The sequence below is a fragment of the Oncorhynchus nerka genome, linkage group LG5 (assembly GCF_034236695.1).
Source record: "Oncorhynchus nerka isolate Pitt River linkage group LG5, Oner_Uvic_2.0, whole genome shotgun sequence".
Classification (NCBI taxonomy): domain Eukaryota; kingdom Metazoa; phylum Chordata; class Actinopteri; order Salmoniformes; family Salmonidae; genus Oncorhynchus; species Oncorhynchus nerka.
Genome location: NC_088400.1, coordinates 66,659,024 through 66,676,943, shown reverse-complemented (window position 1 = coordinate 66,676,943; position 17,920 = coordinate 66,659,024). Strand labels below are relative to the sequence as shown.

General features: G+C 47.3%; 1 protein-coding gene across 12 annotated transcripts in view; it reads right to left on the bottom strand.

Moving 5' to 3' along the window:
- LOC115122152 (tensin-1-like) overlaps window positions 1–17,920 on the bottom strand; it is a 291,714-nt gene that overhangs the window by 6,676 nt on the left and 267,118 nt on the right. For 8 of the 12 annotated variants that reach the window (XM_065018953.1, XM_065018954.1, XM_065018959.1 and 5 more), the window contains 8 exons: window positions 9,603–11,246; window positions 7,408–7,491; window positions 6,258–6,439; window positions 5,739–5,886; window positions 1,848–1,937; window positions 1,556–1,585; window positions 869–941; window positions 137–753 (listed from right to left, as the gene is read on the bottom strand). In XM_065018953.1, coding sequence (XP_064875025.1) covers window positions 137–753; window positions 869–941; window positions 1,556–1,585; window positions 1,848–1,937; window positions 5,739–5,886; window positions 6,258–6,439; window positions 7,408–7,491; window positions 9,603–11,246 — 2,868 coding nt within the window. The remainder of the gene's footprint in view (window positions 1–136; window positions 754–868; window positions 942–1,555; window positions 1,586–1,847; window positions 1,938–5,738; window positions 5,887–6,257; window positions 6,440–7,407; window positions 7,492–9,602; window positions 11,247–17,920) is intronic. The other 4 variants (XM_065018960.1, XM_065018964.1, XM_065018958.1 and 1 more) reach the window with 3 other exon arrangements.

The window sequence follows — 17,920 nt, the reverse complement described above, 5'->3', positions numbered from 1 at the left end:
GCACTGATTGACTGTACAGTTTCTGCTGTGCATGATTGAGTATGACCGCTCACTTGGCTAGATCTGAATAGATTGAATAAAGAACATGGCAGAGACTAGGGCTAGATGCTATTCAGGATTGGACCTCCTCTCTCACCGTAGATGGAGAATTTGGAGAGGTCGGGTAGGGTGTGAGAGGTGGACACACTGGGCGTGCTGCCTCTACTGGGTAAGGTGGGTATGGTGGTCTTCCCATCCAGAGTCCCATACGACAGCCCCACATTGGACCTCTCTCCACTGGGCATCCGCCTCTTCTCTGGAAGCATTGGCTGGGGCGACACTGGGAAGGAGGGCGTGGGTGGTACCCCCTGTCTGTCATCGGGCGTAGTGTGGCCACTGGCCATCGGGTGGCGCCCCATCAAAGGGCTGGGAGGGACGGCGGCGGTTCTGGAGCCTCTTGAGGGGATCACAGGGCTGCCAGGGACTTGCACCCTGTTTCCATTGGGCGGTGTGGGGTGACGAGCCAGACCCGGGCTGGCCTGGTTGGCCAGGCGGCGCTGGAGGGCGGGGCTTGGTGGGGTGTTGGTGGCCACCGTGCGGTGGAGAGTGTTGGGGCTTCCGGGGACTGTGTGGAGGGGGCCCACGACGCTGACCTGGGATCCCTCAGGGGAGTGGGGGCCGTAGGACGGAACGGGGGCGTGCTGGGCACTCTCCAAGGGGTGGGATGGGAAGCCGGAGTCAGCCTGGAGCCGAATGGAGGAAGTCATCCTCATGCTGCAGAGAGAGAGAAACACTGAGCTGTAACCTAGGACTATCTTTAGTCCTCTTCTTTCAAGAGTTTCCCCTGGGTTATCCAAACTCTGTTCCCCAGGAACAGTACCGTACTCACCCGTCTGGGCTGTGGATGGGACTACTGGAAGATATAGGATCATTTAGGGGGTGTCCAGCATAACCACGGCCGTCTGTAGTGAAAACACACACACATATATTATTATTACACTGTTATTGGCAGGCTAAACAGGGAGTGAAAGGGATGCTGTTATGATGGGGACCGACAGAAACCTGGTGAGGTCATTCCCAAAACAGTTCAAAAAGAAAATAAACATCCTGAGGGAGACTCAAAGTGGGATTAACACAGATGCAAAGTTGAGAGGTGAAGGCATTAAACAGGCCCACTCCACAGGCTAACAACCGAATATAGATTTGATACCTAACCTACTGTAACCTTACCTCACACCTTAACAAATTCCTTACTTTAACCTGAACTTTTTCTTCACGTTTCAGAAACTTCTGGGCTGGCCAAAATAATTGGGCAGCCAATGAAATTCGAGAAGAGGCAGGACAACCACTGATAGCCAATCAAAACAGAATGTTTGCGGTTGCAGCCTGTATAGTGGGACTGTGTTATTCCTCTAGAAGCAAACAACAGAAGGTAGAGCTAAACCGAGACGCCATAACAAGATCCTCCTGTCAAAACGAGGGGTTTTCAAACATGGCCGAACACAAAGGATTATGGGTACTCTGTGTGACGGGGATGAGAGGTTGGTGCCACATGTTGCCATAGAAACACCCTTACCTTGCTCCTCATCACTTACAGATTCACAGTCTGACAGAACAGAAAGAATAAGTAGAAGAAGAAAACAGTCGGTGATTGAGGGAGAGGTGAGAAAAAGAGGAGGAGGAAACCGTTGAAAGAGAAGCAAGAGACCAAAGTTTGCAGGTGTGTAGAAGCAATTAGGGGACTAAGAAAACCTAGATGAGAAAAGGTTGTGTGTGTGTTTTCGTTCTGACCTGATCCACTATGGATTGTTTGTGTGTGTTTGTGTTTGTGTATGTCTGTGTGTGTGTGTGTGTGTGTGTGTTCTGACCTGATCCACCATGGATAATGTTTGCTGGGTGGTGGGGCTTCAGTCCTAAAGCAGAGAGAGGGGTTTTGGCCAAGCCTGGAGGAGAACGGGCTAGAGAGAGCGAGAGAAACAGAGAGAGAGAGCGAGAGAAACAAAGCGAGAGCAAGAGAAACAGAGAGAGAGAAAACAGAGAGAGAGAGAGAGAGAGAGAGAGAGAAAGATAAAAAGCGTGATAGAGGGAGAAAGAAAGAGATAGATAATGAGAGAAAGAGAGAGACCAAACTGTAAGTGTTTAGCCTACAGAAGATCTGAGCTGATTCATACAGAATACATAGTGTCAGATCCAAACAACCAACAAACTACAACAGGACAACCAGGATGGTGAATGGAGACACAGTACAACGTGCCCCGGCCATGCAAGAGTTGGAACATGGCATGCAGAAAGCAAACCAACACAGAACAGTTCACTGAGGGACTGGTGACACGGAGAGGGAACCAATGGCATCCTGAGCAGTACATCTAGTAACTACATAGTAGTACTGTATATCCAAGGAGACACAATGACTACATGCCAGGATTGGGATCCAATCCATTTTTTTTATTCAGTCAATTCATGAAGTGAATTGAAATGCCATCAGTTTTCCAGTGGTGGAAAAGAGTTTGGCAGGGTTGGCGTGGTGGACTGGACACAGTAATCTGAAGATTCCATCAGTTTTCCAGTGGAGGAAAAGAGTTTGGCAGGGTTGGCGTGGTGGACTGGACACAGTAATCTGAAGATTCCATCAGTTTTCCAGTGGAGGAAAAGAGTTTGGCAGGGTTGGCGTGGTGGACTGGACACAGTAATCTGAAGATTCCATCAGTTTTCCAGTGGAGGAAAAGAGTTTGGCAGGGTTGGCGTGGTGGACTGGACACAGTTTTCCAGTGGAGGAAAAGAGTCTGAAGATTCCATCAGTTTTCCAGTGGAGGAAAAGAGTTTGGCAGGGTTGAAGATTCGTTTTCCAGTGTGGACTGGACACAGTAATCTGAAGATTCCATCAGTTTTCCAGTGGAGGAAAAGAGTTTGGCAGGGTTGGCGTGGTGGTGGACTGGACACAGTAATCTGAAGATTCCATCAGTTTTCCAGTGGAGGAAAAGAGTTTGGCAGGGTTGGCGTGGTGGACTGGACACAGTAATCTGAAGATTCCATCAGTTTTCCAGTGGAGGAAAAGAGTTTGGCAGGGTTGGCGTGGTGGACTGGACACAGTAATCTGAAGATTCCATCAGTTTTCCAGTGGAGGAAAAGAGTTTGGCAGGGTTGGCGTGGTGGACTGGACACAGTAATCTGAAGATTCCATCAGTTTTCCAGTGGAGGAAAAGTTTGGCAGGGTTGGCGTGGTGGACTGGACACAGTAATCTGAAGATTCCATCAGTTTTCCAGTGGAGGAAAAGAGTTTGGCAGGGTTGGCGTGGTGGACTGGACACAGTAATCTGAAGATTCCCAGTGGAGTTTTCCAGTGGAGGAAAAGAGTTTTCCATCAGTTTTCCAGTGGAGGGTTTGGCAGGGTTGGCGTGGTGGACTGGACACAGTAATCTGAAGATTCCATCAGTTTTCCAGTGGAGGAAAAGAGTTTGGCAGGGTTGGCGTGGTGGACTGGACACAGTAATCTGAAGATTCCATCAGTTTTCCAGTGGAGGAAAAGAGTTTGGCAGGGTTGGCGTGGTGGACTGGACACAGTAATCTGAAGATTCCATCAGTTTTCCAGTGGAGGAAAAGAGTTTGGCAGGGTTGGCGTGGTGGACTGGACACAGTAATCTGAAGATTCCATCAGTTTTCCAGTGGAGGAAAAGAGTTTGGCAGGGTTGGCGTGGTGGACTGGACACAGTAATCTGAAGATTCCATCAGTTTTCCAGTGGAGGAAAAGAGTTTGGCAGGGTTGGCGTGGTGGACTGGACACAGTAATCTGAAGATTCCATCAGTTTTCCAGTGGAGGAAAAGAGTTTGGCAGGGTTGGCGTGGTGGACTGGACACAGTAATCTGAAGATTCCATCAGTTTTCCAGTGGAGGAAAAGAGTTTGGCAGGGTTGGCGTGGTGGACTGGACACAGTAATCTGAAGATTCCATCAGTTTTCCAGTGGTGGAAAAGAGTTTGGCAGGGTTGGCGTGGTGGACTGGACACAGTAATCTGAAAATTCCATCAGTTTTCCAGTGGTGGAAAAGAGTTTGGCAGGGTTGGCGTGGTGGACTGGACACAGTAATCTGAAGATTCCATCAGTTTTCCAGTGGTGGAAAAGAGTTTGGCAGGGTTGGCGTGGTGGACTGGACACAGTAATCTGAAAATTCCATCAGTTTTCCAGTGGTGGAAAAGAGTTTGGCAGGGTTGGCGTGGTGGACTGGACACAGTAATCTGAAAATTCCATCAGTTTTCCAGTGGTGGAAAAGAGTTTGGCAGGGTTGGCGTGGTGGACTGGACACAGTAATCTGAAAATTCCATCAGTTTTCCAGTGGAGGAAAAGAGTTTGGCAGGGTTGGCGTGGTGGACTGGACACAGTAATCTGAAGATTCCATCAGTTTTCCAGTGGAGGAAAAGAGTTTGGCAGGGTTGGCGTGGTGGACTGGACACAGTAATCTGAAGATTCCATCAGTTTTCCAGTGGTGGAAAAGAGTTTGGCAGGGTTGGCGTGGTGGACTGGACACAGTAATCTGAAGATTCCATCAGTTTTCCAGTGGAGGAAAAGAGTTTGGCAGGGTTGGCGTGGTGGACTGGACACAGTAATCTGAAGATTCCATCAGTTTTCCAGTGGTGGAAAAGAGTTTGGCAGGGTTGGCGTGGTGGACAGGACACAGTAATCTGAAGATTCCATCAGTTTTCCAGTAGAGGAAAAGAGTTTGGCAGGGTTGGCGTGGTGGACTGGACACAGCAATCTGAAGATTCCATGCATCCTCCACTTACCAAATAATCCCACATCAATTCTTTGTCTGTCTGTTTCAAAGATAGTGCCTCCAGAGAGGGCAGGCAGGGGCCAGAGCAGGGGTAGTGGGGCAGGGTAAAGGGGGTAGATGGAGGGGGGTATCTTGGGGCTCAAAGCGGGTCCTTACTTCAACTACAGTGTGGCGGTGACCACTGCAGGAATAGGGAGCCCTAACCCTGGTTGGTCCCAAATAAATCCAAAAGCAGTCTGTCTATTGAAATGATCATTAAGATAAATACAGATAGATACAGTATTTATCTCTATGGTATCTCTACGGTGCCAAGAAGCAATCTACTGTCTAACCTGACATGATTTATAGGTCATAGGTTAAGTGATGAAACTACAATACATTATTATCTTCTATCTATTCCTGTGTGGCTCAGTTGATAGAGCATGTAACTTGCCAGGGTTGTGGGTTTGACCCCCACAGAGGAACAGTATGAAAAAGTTAAATGATGTATGCATTCACTACTGTAAGTCGCTCTGGATAAGTGTAACTGCTAAATGATTAAAATGTCATTTTTCTGTTTTATTCCCAGTCTCTCTCATAATGTCTTTCACAGAGGGAATTAGTGTTAGTTTACCATTGAGTAATCTCTACAAGAGAAAGAAAGGTGTTATTGAATTAATTTAGGAAAGCCACCACCACCGATTAGTCCCAATCAAAACACCAACAATTGAACATTACAGTAACAGCAGTGACTTTCTCTGGCCCTGTCCAAATAATGTCAGAACGCATCGTTCCTCTCTTATAAGAAGGCAGTAAAGAAGGATGCATCTTAAAAGCATTGGAACTGGGCCCCCTTCTACAACCACTTATTGTGCATCACTTTAGGCTTCAACTGCAATTATGAAAGATACTACATACTTAACGTTTATTGCAGTTGCATAATTATGATTGACAAACTGTGGCAATGGAGTAAGGTCTACTGGCGCCCTCTGTCTGCAGGGAGGTGAACTTACACATGTTGAAGTAAGGGGTCTGAGGTGAGACAGGGAAGGCAGGGGTCAGGGGGTGGGCCTCACCACCACTGCTGAACATAGGACTGACAGCAGCCCGACCGTCAGCATCATCATCCCCATACGCCTCGCGGTAGCTGTGCATGGGGCCCTGGAAGGAGGGGACACAGCACACACGCAACACACACACACAGCACACGACATAACACACGTCCACCCACAGACACAGGAGCCAGAAAATACACACGGACAAGGACAATACACACATAGAGGTAATGCAAACAGGCACAGACAGAAAATAACACACAGACACACACACCAACACAAAGTCCACATAGACACACACACACACACACACACACACACACACACACACACACACACACACACACACACACACACCAGACATGGTTACTCTCACAGTGAAACAATGATCTATTCAAATGGAAGACCATTTTAAGCTGATAAAGACTAGAGAGAGAGAGCTTGCTGCCTGTGGCTGGACAGGGGTATGTACTCTACCTCTCTGGGTCTTCCTCCAGGGTTGTGGATGTGGAAGTCTGACGAGTGGACAGGGGAGCGCACCGGCACCCCCGTGTGGGCTGGAGGGTCCTCATTGCCACTCTTGTAGTGCCCCTCGCTAGTGGTCCGACGGCGGACGGTCTCCTGAGCCTCCTCCGGCGTCATCCCACGGGAACGCATCCCTGGAACGCCAACAACAGCGTCAGGAATTCCCAAAGGCTTTCCTTCAGTTTCAGGAATGTATTTAGGAAGAACGATAACTTTAGGGGGATCTAAAATATGGATCTGGAAATAAGTTTCAGAGTGTATCTACACGGTATATTCCAGGTTTCATACATCATTCCAAACTTAAAATAAGTGATTTGCTTATTTTAAGAAGAATGTTGTCACAAGAGAGAGAGGGAGCAAGTGAGAGAGAGAGAGAGGAAGCAAAGTGAGAGAGAGAGAGAGAGAGGGAGAGCAAGTGAGAGAGAGAGAGAGGGAGAGCAAGTGAGAGAGAGACAGAGAGAGAGAGAGCAAGTGAGAGAGAGAGAGAGAGAGAGAGAGAGAGAGAGAGAGAGAGAGAGAGGTGGGGGGGCGCAAGTAAGAGAGAGAGAGAGCGAGTGAGAGATAGAGAGAGAGAGGGAGCAAGTGAGAGGGAGAGAGAGAGAGCAAGTGAGAGAGAGAGAGAGAGAGCAAGTGAGACAGAGAGAGAAAGAGCAAGTGAGAGAGAGAGAGAGGGAGCAAGTGAGCGAGAGAGAGAGAGAGAGAGGGAGCAAGTGAGCGAGAGAGAGAGTGAGTGAGAGAGAGAGAGAGAGCAAGTGAGAGAGAGAGAGAGAGAGAGAGAGAGAGAGAGAGAGAGGAAGTGAGAGAGAGAGAGAGAGAGGGAGTGAGTGAGTGAGAGAGAGCAAGTGAGAGAGAGGGAGAGAGAGAGGGATTAAGTGAGAGAGAGAGAGCAAGTGAGAGAGAGAGAGAGAGAGAGAGAGAGAGAGCAAGTGTGTGTGAGAGAGAGAGAGAGAGAGAGAGCGAGAAAGTGAGAGAGAGAGAGAGAGAGCAAGTGAGAGAGAGAGAGCAAGTGAGAGAGCGAGAGAGAGAGAGAGAGAGCAAGTGAGAGAGAGAGAGAAAGTGAGAGAGAGAGAGAGAGAGGGAGAGAGAGAGAGAGAGGACAAACCAGAGAAAGAATAAGAGCGATGGAGGTCAGATTGTGGCGTAGTGGAAATGCTTTCGTTGATGCCCTGAATACGAGCGTTGTACTCTGCTCACAGTGGGGGTGGTGGATAGGAGGCAGAGGAGGAGGCAGAGGAGGAGGTGGAGGAGGAGGAAGGAGGAGGAAGGAGGTGCAGAGGCAGATGCAATGGCGTGAAGGGTGGTCCAACAGAGCAGAGGAATGGATGGACAGAACAAGAGACAGAAACAGAAAAAGACAGAGAGAAAAAATGAATAAAGGAAAATGAACATTTTATTCTGTGAAGTCATTAACAAACAGAAGAAAGATGGAAGTTAAAATGAGAGATGACAGAAATTAGAGCAGGGATAGAACCAAAATGTGCATTTTCTGGAATCACCCAGAAACGGATTGAGAAACACTGCTTCACCTCACATTAGTGTTACGGCATGTTTCCTGTTCTGTGTGGACCGCGGGAAGACTAGCTGCTGCTTTCACAACAGCTAATGATTCTAATAAAATACCAAACACCAAGTCAACATCTGCGGTAGAAAGACAATGGCAACTACGAAATAAGCCCACTTGGTGGCATCTGTGAGAACCATCCCATACGCTTCCATACGTGGCGGGACGTGCATGTGGAAAATGCACGGTAGCTGAGAACTCAACCAGCATGTCTATTCTTACCACCTTAAATCTCATCTCCATGGTGTCCAACTCTCCCCTCGCTGTAGGACACAGCTCAGAGCTCACCGTAGGTTTTCACACTATATCTGTCCTGCTCAACTAAGAGTTTTTATCTAGCTAGCTCAATGTCATAATGATTCCACCTATTACCAAGGTCAGACAAAGCTGGGGACATGAAACAGTAGCTTCTATTTCCAGTATAGAATTAGATATATTAGAGTACATGTAAACAGTAGCTACTATTTCCAATATAGAATTAGATATATTAGAGTACATGTAAACAGTAGCTACTATTTCCAATATAGAATTAGATATATTAGAGTACATGTAAACAGTAGCTTCTATTTCCAATATAGAATTAGATATATTAGAGTACATGTAAACAGTAGCTACTATTTCCAATATAGAATTAGATATATTAGAGTACATGTAAACAGTAGCTTCTATTTCCAATATAGAATTAGATATATTAGAGTACATGTAAACAGTAGCTACTATTTCCAATATAGAATTAGATATATTAGAGTACATGTAAACAGTAGCTTCTATTTCCAATATAGAATTAGATATATTAGAGTACATGTAAACAGTAGCTTCTATTTCCAATATAGAATTAGATATATTAGAGTACATGTAAACAGTAGCTTCTATTTCCAATATAGAATTAGATATATTAGAGTACATGTAAACAGTAGCTTCTATTTCCAATATAGAATTAGATATATTAGAGTACATGTAAACAGTAGCTTCTATTTCCAATATAGAATTAGATATATTAGAGTACATGTAAACAGTAGCTTCTATTTCCAATATAGAATTAGATATATTAGAGTACATGTAAACAGTAGCTTCTATTTCCAATATAGAATTAGATATATTAGAGTACATGTAAACAGTGCACCTCACTGAATAAGTCAGTGGTGATAGAAGGCCGTTGATATACTGCATTTGACTATGGCTTCTTACAGTTCACAGCATGTTCCAGAACAAAGCGTTCATTGTGACTCTCAGCGGTGCCTGTATGACAAGGTCCCCTTGCAACTGTCCCTGCTAACGAATGTTTGGTAACAGTTATAATTATGATGCAATAGTGGCAGGTAGCCTAGTGGTTAGAGCGGTGGGCCAGTAACCGGAAGGTTGCTGAATCGAATCCCTGAGCTGACAAGGTAAAAATCTGTCGTTCTGCCCCTGAACAAGGCAGTTAACCCACTGTTCCCCGGGTGCCGAAAAGACGTGGATGTCGATAAAGACAGCCCCCCCCCACCTCTCTGATTCAGAGGGGTTGGGTTAAATGCGGAAGAAACATTTCAGTTGTACAACTTTCCTAATGCATTATAATACTTGTCATAAGCACATATGACATCATTATAATGTATTTTTGCTTTTATGTATTGTGACAGCGAATACCTCAGCTTTTGAAAATGACATAATGAAACATGAAATATGAAAATGACAGAAAATTTTGAAACTAAACAGGGATATTCAATCTAATCCTCAATCCGGTAGTGACTTACCAGCGATGCGTTGAGCCACCAGGCCCTCCAGGTTGAGGTTCTCCTCCTCTGGTTCTGGCTCCTTGAGAAGGGGGGAAGAGTTGGGGAGGGGGGAGGAGGAGGTGCTGTAGCCATGATAGGGAGACCCTCCCTTGCGGTCTGGGGAGTGGGACACCACCGCCCCACCTGGGTACGAGTTCAGGGGCTTCATCTGGAGCTGTCCGAAGATGGAGGAGGAGTCAGAGGGGTAGAGGGGGGAACCAGGCCCCTGGGCTGGGTGCATGTGGTAGGGCTCGGGGGGGGGTATGGGAGTGGTGTTGGTATGGGGCTGGTATGAGGCGGACCTCGGGGGGACATACGACAGGGGAGACTCAGCCACAGGACTCTGGATGGGCGACGTTGAAACCCGGCCAGCCGTCGACCTCAGAGGCTGTCCAAAGGCATTGTAGTTAATGTTATAGCCATGGATGGCTGAGTCTGCCTGGTAGGACGGCCTGGCCAGAGATTGGGAGAAGGGGATCTGGGCTGGCCCTCCTAGTCTGTTCTCACCAGAGGGGGCGCTGTAGGACTTGGGAACCTGTCCTGTGTGTGGGTCCAGATCCAGCATCAGCATGTCGAGGGCTTCGATAGACTGCTCTATGTCGTGCTGAGAGGCGGTGGGGGGGAAGTGGGGCAGACTGTGGGTGCTCTGTAAGGGAGGACCGAAGGGGTCGTCTGGCAGACTGTACTGGTGCCATGCGCTCAGCCCCCTCTGGACTGCCTCCCTGCTACTGGTGCTCCTCTCGGGGGCCCTGGGCAGCTTGGGGCCTCCAGGCTCGGGGGTCCCGAAGGACTGGGAACGCTGCATACTCCCGTTCTGGTAACTGTTAGGAGAGTACTCCTCCTCCTGGGGCGAACTGGAGTCCATGATCCGCTCCTGTGCCGACGTAGAAGTCCGTACCCGGTGTACCGGCATCTCCCGTAGCTTCTCTAGGTATGGCCCGTTGTTCTGCCTGTTGATGGGTATCTGTGATTGGTAGTACAGCTCTGCGGGCGTGGCCTGGCCCTCCAATGACGAGAGTGTTCCCAGACTGTCCACGCTGTTACCCTCCTGACTGATGTGCAGCTCCTCGTCCAAGATGTCCGTCTCGCGCTCTTCGGCGGAGGGGGCTGCAATGAGCCGGGTATGCCCGCTGACATGCACCTGGGCTGGGACAAGGTGGCGAACTCCCCCCCCGGGGCTGGTGGAGGTAGCCAAGTAGGCCTGGCGGTGGAGCATGGGGGCCTCAAGGCCACTCAGAAGCTGGTCCAACTCTCTCTTCTCCTGGGGACTGAGAGGGGGATGACTGGGCGTGTTGTGGTTCTGGTTGGTGTTCACCGCTCCATGCAGCAACAGACTGTGGTCATCGGTGCGATCGGTTTTGACGGATGCTGTCGAGTTCCCAGAGTCGCTGCTGACCGACAGGGCGTGGTCGACCGCGGGCAGGGAGGCGTGGCCCACTACCGGGAGGGTGCGGTCAGAACTTGGTAGGGTGTGGTCAGGGTGTTGGGGGGTGTGGTCTGCGTTGGTTAGGGGGTGGTCGAGGACGGGAAGGCCGTTGAGTGTGACCACTCCATCGAGGGACTCTTTCTTGTGGACTCGGGCATACAGGCTGCCGTCGAGGGGGCCTTGGGTGTGAACAGCGTCTGAAAGAGAGAAGAAGAATACATGCTATTAAAAGGTGCACAAACAAAGAGGCGAAACGAACACATTTCTGATTTTGAAAACTCCTCACAAATGACCCAACATCACAGTGACTTTCACACCACAGGGACTTGTGCCTGACTCCTAACTGTTTCCTGGGACTGGACCACGACAGCTAGTCCCCCATGGAAAAGAGAATTCCATCCTCCAAGGAGACACAACTTAATGGAAGCTTAAGTCAACACAGCATATTATTTATCTAATACAGTAGTGTTGAGTGAATATATGTATCGTATATGTATCATATATGTATCGTTTAGCTCAAGATACTAAATGATATCATAACCTCCATCGATAAAAGACAGTACTGTGCAGCCGTCTTCATCGACCTGACCAAGGCTTTCGACTCTGTCAATTATCATATTCTTATCGGCAGACTCAGTAGCCTCAGTTTTTCTAATGACTGCCTTGCCTGGTTCACCAACTACTTTGCAGACAGAGTTCAGTGTGTCAAATCGGAGGGCATGTTGTCCGGTCCTCTGGCTGTCTCTATGGGGGTGCCACAGGGTTCAATTCTCGGGACGACTCTTTTCTCTATATATATCAATGATGTTGCTCTTGCTGCGGGCGATTCCCTGATCCACCTCTACGCAGACAACACCATTCTGTATACTTCTGGCCCTTCCTTGGACACTGTGCTATCTAACCTCCAAACGAGCTTCAATGCCATACAACACACTTTCCGTGGCCTTCAACTGCTCTTAAACGCTAGTAAAACCAAATGAATGCTTTTCAACCGTTCGCTGCCTGTACCCGCACGCCCGACTAGCATCACCACCCTGGATGGTTCCGACCTAGAAAATGTGGACATCTATAAGTACCTAGGTGTCTGGCTAGACTGTAAACTCTCCTTCCAGACTCATATCAAACATCTCCAACTTAAAATCAAATCTAGAGTAGGCTTTCTATTACGCAACAAAGCCTCCTTCACTCACGCCGCCAAACTTACCCTAGTAAAACTGACTATCCTACCGATCCTCGACTTCGGCGATTTCATCTACAAAATAGCTTCCAATACTCTACTCAGCAAACTGGATGCAGTTTATCACAGTGCCATCCGTTTTGTTAGTAAAGCACCTTATACCACCCACCACTGCGACCTGTATGCTCTAGTCGGCTGGCCCTCGCTACATATTCGTCGCCAGACCCACTGGCTCCAGGTCCTCTACAAGTCCATGCTAGGTAAAGCTCCGCCTTATCTCAGTTCACTGGTCACGATGGCAACACCCACCCGTAGCACTCGCTCCAGCAGGTGTATCTCACTGATCATCCCTAAAGCCAACACCTCATTTGGCCGCCTTTCCTTACAGTTCTCTGCTGCCTGTGACTGGAACGAATTGCAAAAATCGCTGAAGTTGGAGACTGTTATCTCCCTCACCAACTTTAAACATCTGCTATCTGAGCAGCTAACCGATCGCTGCAGCTGTACATAGTCCATCGGTAAATAGCCCACCCATTTTATCTACCTCATCCCCATACTGTTTTTATTTATTTACTTTTCTGCTCTTTTGCACAACAGTATCTCTACCTGCACATGACCATCTGATCATTTATCACACACTACTAAATTGTAATTATTCGCCTACCTCCTCATGCCTTTTGCACACAATGTATATAGACTCTTTTTTTCTACTGTGTTATTGACTTGTTTATTGTTTTCTCCATGTGTAACTCTGTGTTCTTGTCTGTTCACACTGCTATGCTTTATCTTGGCCAGGTCGCAGTTGTAAATTAGAACTTGTTCTCAACTAGCCTACCTGGTTAAATAAAGGTGAAATAAAAATAAATAAAAAATATACATACACATCCAGGCCTTTCAGCCCTAAACACATGGAGCCTCCAGCCCACCATAACAGCCCTGGCTCTGGCTCTGGTCTAGTATAAGTACATTAGGGGTCCAAGCATCCCAGTCCAGGACCTGTCATGATGCGTCAGGCAGCACAACCCTACATGGCGTGACAAGGACCCCCGCACCACCGTCTGTGGAACATCTCCTAGACACAGTGCACGAACTCGCTATGGCAACGGCATAATTACCACATCAGAATTGCCAGATTCTTCAATATCAGAATCTACAGTATGTGAGAGCACCAGAATTCCTATGTTATATATACAGTGTATGTAATTTCACATGTCCTGTGTCTATCTATATGAACGCAGCACGTTTCATTTGCTGAGGTGATTTTGTCACTGAGTAACTGTTTTTATGCATCGATGTCAGCATGCTGTGTATAATCCTCAGATGTTCTCCCATGCAGATGGGTTGGTTACATCACTCTTGATTTAAGGCCAGCATTTCCGCTAATAGCCACTTCTCAAGTTTGGCAGGAGTCCCTGGCAACCTCCAGCACCCATTTCCTGGACCAATCACTCCACCAACCAATTCCTCAACGTCTGGTCTCACAACAGCTCTAAACTTGAACATGTCTGATGATGAAGGATGGCATAAGATCAAGAGGCATGTTTCAAACAATATGAGGCCCAATTTGAGACCAGAAACTCAGGTTCATATTGATTACAATACCCTGCATCATCTTTGTTCTCCTATAAACTTCACCAGAATATTTTCAGGACCATATTGACCATGAACACACACACACACACACACACACACACACACACACACACACCTCTACATCTCAAAAAGACCCCCCTTCTCTTTCAACAGCTGCTTAGAGGAACATGTGATATCTGGTCATCGGGAGCAGCTTCTGAACATCAGCACAGCAGGGTGTTAGTTGGTGGGAGGGGTTCCACAGTGACACATGGAGAGGTTCTCTGACCACAGCTATTTACGAGGCCATGTCAACAATGCTACAGTAGCAGAATGAGAGAGAGGTGGAGAGAGAGAGGAGAGAGAAAGAGAAGAGGGAGAAAGCTACCCTTGCTTACCCACCAGAACACACTGTTCCTTATTTTTGTAGGGAACTTCTAGTGCTCCTGATATTGCCCGCAAAATACTTCCCAGTCCAGAACAGTTTGACTGATAACCTACTTCAAGCCAAGTCCAAGTCCTGAATCAACTCCCATGAAAGCTTTTCTTACCTGGAGATTTCTTCTCTTCCTCCTTCCTTTCTGTGTTTTCTTTCCTTTAGTTAGATGAAATAGAGTTGCCCTTTGCCATCACACTTGGTTTGGTTGAGATGAAGGGGATTAAATCCTTCACTGGGCTATGATTCAAATGATACTGAGTTGGCATAGCCTTCCCCTCCCTCTCTCATTGGTTGGGAGGAGACAGAGATGTGCCACCCTTCACCTATCGATGTTGGGATTGGGCGAGGTGGGGTGGAGCTAGTCCATTCCCTGGGGAGTTGAGAGCTGTGAGCTGGTCCAGTGGAATCTGTCAGTTCCTTCCTGGCATTGGGAGTTTCCTAAAACTACAACACCCACGCAGCTAACCACCCTGAGCCCTGGCCTGGACCCACTCCTGGAACACACTGACATCACTCACACTGGGGTGTCCCTGGCCTCTCTCTCTAGTAATCTATCTGTCTCTATGTCTCTCTCTCTCTCTGACACAGAAGAGGGAGACACTCAGAGACTGGGATCATTCCATGGAGAAAACACAAACACCAGAGGGGTGACACGTTTCCAGCTGTTGGTGTCTGTTCTGTTAGGAGGAACACATCTCTGTTCTGTTAGGAGGAACACATCTCTGTTCTGTTAGGAGGAACACATCTCTGTTCTGTTAGATCTCTGTTCTGTTAGGAGAGGCAGATCTCTGTTCTGTTAGGAGAGGCAGATCTCTGTTCTGTTAGGAGAGGCAGATCTCTGTTCTGTTAAGAGAGGCAGATCTCTGTTCTGTTAGGAGAGGCAGATCTCTGTTCTGTTAGGAGGGGCATATCTCTGTTCTGTTAGGAGGGACAGATCTCTGTTCTGTTAGGAGGGACAGATCTCTCTCTGTTCTGTTAGGAGGGACAGATCTCTGTTCTGTTAGGAGAGGCAGATCTCTGTTCTGTTAGGAGGGGCAGATCTCTGTTCTGTTAGGAGGGGCAGATCTCTGTTCTGTTAGGAGGAACATATCTCTGTTCTGTTAGGAGAGGCAGATCTATGTTCTGTTAGGAGAGGCAGATCTCTGTTCTGTTAGGAGAGGCAGATCTCTGTTCTGTTAGGAGAGGCATATCTCTGTTCTGTTAGGAGAGGCAGATCTCTGTTCTGTTAGGAGAGACAGATCTCTCTTCTGTTAGGAGAGACATATCTCTGTTCTGTAAGGAGAGGCAGATCTCTGTTCTGTTAGGAGAGGCATATCTCTGTTCTGTTAGGAGAGACATATATATCTCTGTTCTGTTAGGAGAGACAGATCTCTGTTCTGTTAGGAGAGGCAGATCTCTGTTCTGTTAGGAGAGGCAGATCTCTGTTCTGTTAGGAGAGGCAGATCTCTGTTCTGTTAGGAGAGGCAGATCTCTGTTCTGTTAGGAGAGGCAGATCTCTGTTCTGTTAGGAGGGACAGATCTCTGTTCTGTTAGGAGAGACAGATCTCTGTTCTGTTAGGAGAGGCAGATCTCTGTTCTGTTAGGAGAGGCAGATCTCTGTTCTGTTAGGAGAGGCAGATCTCTGTTCTGTTAGGAGAGGCAGATCTCTGTTCTGTTAGGAGAGACATACCTCTGTTCTGTTAGGAGAGATATATATCTCTGTTCTGTTAGGAGAGACATATCTCTGTTCTGTAAGGAGAGGCAGATCTCTGTTCTGTTAGGAGAGACAGATATATCTCTGTTCTGTTAGGAGAGACATATCTATGTTCTGTTAGGAGAGGCATATCTCTGTTCTGTTAGGAGAGGCAGATCTCTGTTCTGTTAGGAGAGGCAGATCTCTGTTCTGTTAGGAGAGGCAGATCTCTGTTCTGTTAGGAGAGTCAAATCTCTGTTCTGTTAGGAGGGACAGATCTCTGTTCTGTTAGGAGAAGCAGATCTCTGTTCTGGTAGGAGAGGCAGATCTCTGTTCTGTTAGGAGAGGCAGATCTCTGTTCTGTTAGGAGAGGCAGATCTCTGTTCTGGTAGGAGAGGCAGATCTCTGTTCTGTTAGGAGAGGCAGATCTCTGTTCTGTTAGGAGAGGCAGATCTCTGTTCTGTTAGGAGAAGCAGATCTCTGTTCTGGTAGGAGAGGCAGATCTCTGTTCTGTTAGGAGAGGCAGATCTCTGTTCTGTTAGGAGAGGCAGATCTCTGTTCTGTTAGGAGAGGCAGATCTCTGTTCTGTTAGGAGAGACATATATATCTCTGTTCTGTTAGGAGAGACATATCTCTGTTCTGTTAGGAGAGGCAGATCTCTGTTCTGTTAGGAGAGGCAGATCTCTGTTCTGTTAGGAGAGACATATATATCTCTGTTCTGTTAGGAGAGACATATCTCTGTTCTGTTAGGAGAGGCAGATCTCTGTTCTGTTAGGAGAGGCAGATCTCTGTTCTGTTAGGAGAGACATACCTCTGTTCTGTTAGGAGAGACATATCTCTGTTATGTTAGGAGAGACATATCTCTGTTCTGTTAGGAGAGACATATCTCTGTTCTGTTAGGAGAGGCAGATCTCTGTTCTGTTAGGAGAGGCAGATCTCTGTTCTGTTAGGAGGGGCAGATCTCTGTTCTGTTAGGAGGGGCAGATCTCTGTTCTGTTAGGAGAGACATACCTCTGTTCTGTTAGGAGAGATATATCTCTGTTCTGTTAGGAGAGACAGATCTCTGTTCTGTTAGGAGAGACAGATCTCTGTTCTGTTAGGAGAAGCAGATCTCTGTTCTGTTAGGAGAGATATATCTCTGTTCTGTAAGGAGAGGCAGATCTCTGTTCTGTTAGGAGAGACATATATATCTCTGTTCTGTTAGGAGAGACAGATCTCTGTTCTGTTAGGAGAGACAGATCTCTGTTCTGTTAGGAGAGACAGATCTCTGTTCTGTTAGGAGAAGCAGATCTCTGTTCTGTTAGGAGAGATAGATCTCTGTTCTGTTAGGAGAGGCAGATCTCTGTTCTGTTAGGAGAGACAGATCTCTGTTCTGTTAGGAGAGACAGATCTCTGTTCTGTTAGGAGAGACAGATCTCTGTTCTGTTAGGAGAGGCAGATCTCTGTTCTGTTAGGAGAGACAGATCTCTGTTCTGTTAGGAGAGACATACCTCTGTTCTGTTAGGAGAGATATATCTATGTTCTGTTAGGAGAGACAGATCTCTGTTCTGTTAGGAGAGACATATCTATGTTCTGTTAGGAGAGGCAGATCTCTGTTCTGTTAGGAGAGACATATCTCTGTTCTGTTAGGAGAGACAGATCTCTGTTCTGTTAGGAGAGACATATATATCTCTGTTCTGTTAGGAGAGACATATCTCTGTTCTGTTAGGAGAGACATATCTCTGTTCTGTTAGGAGAGGTTCAGATCTCTGTTCTGTTAGGAGAGGCAGATCTCTGTTCTGTTAGGAGAGGCAGATCTCTGTTCTGTTAGGAGAGACATATCTCTGTTCTGTTAGGAGAAGCAGATCTCTGTTCTGTTAGGACAGGCAGATCTCTGTTCTGTTAGGAGAGACAGATCTCTGTTCTGTTAGGAGAGACAGATCTCTGTTCTGTTAGGAGAGGCAGATCTCTGTTCTGTTAGGAGAGACAGATCTCTGTTCTGTTAGGAGGAACATATATCTGTTCTGTTAGG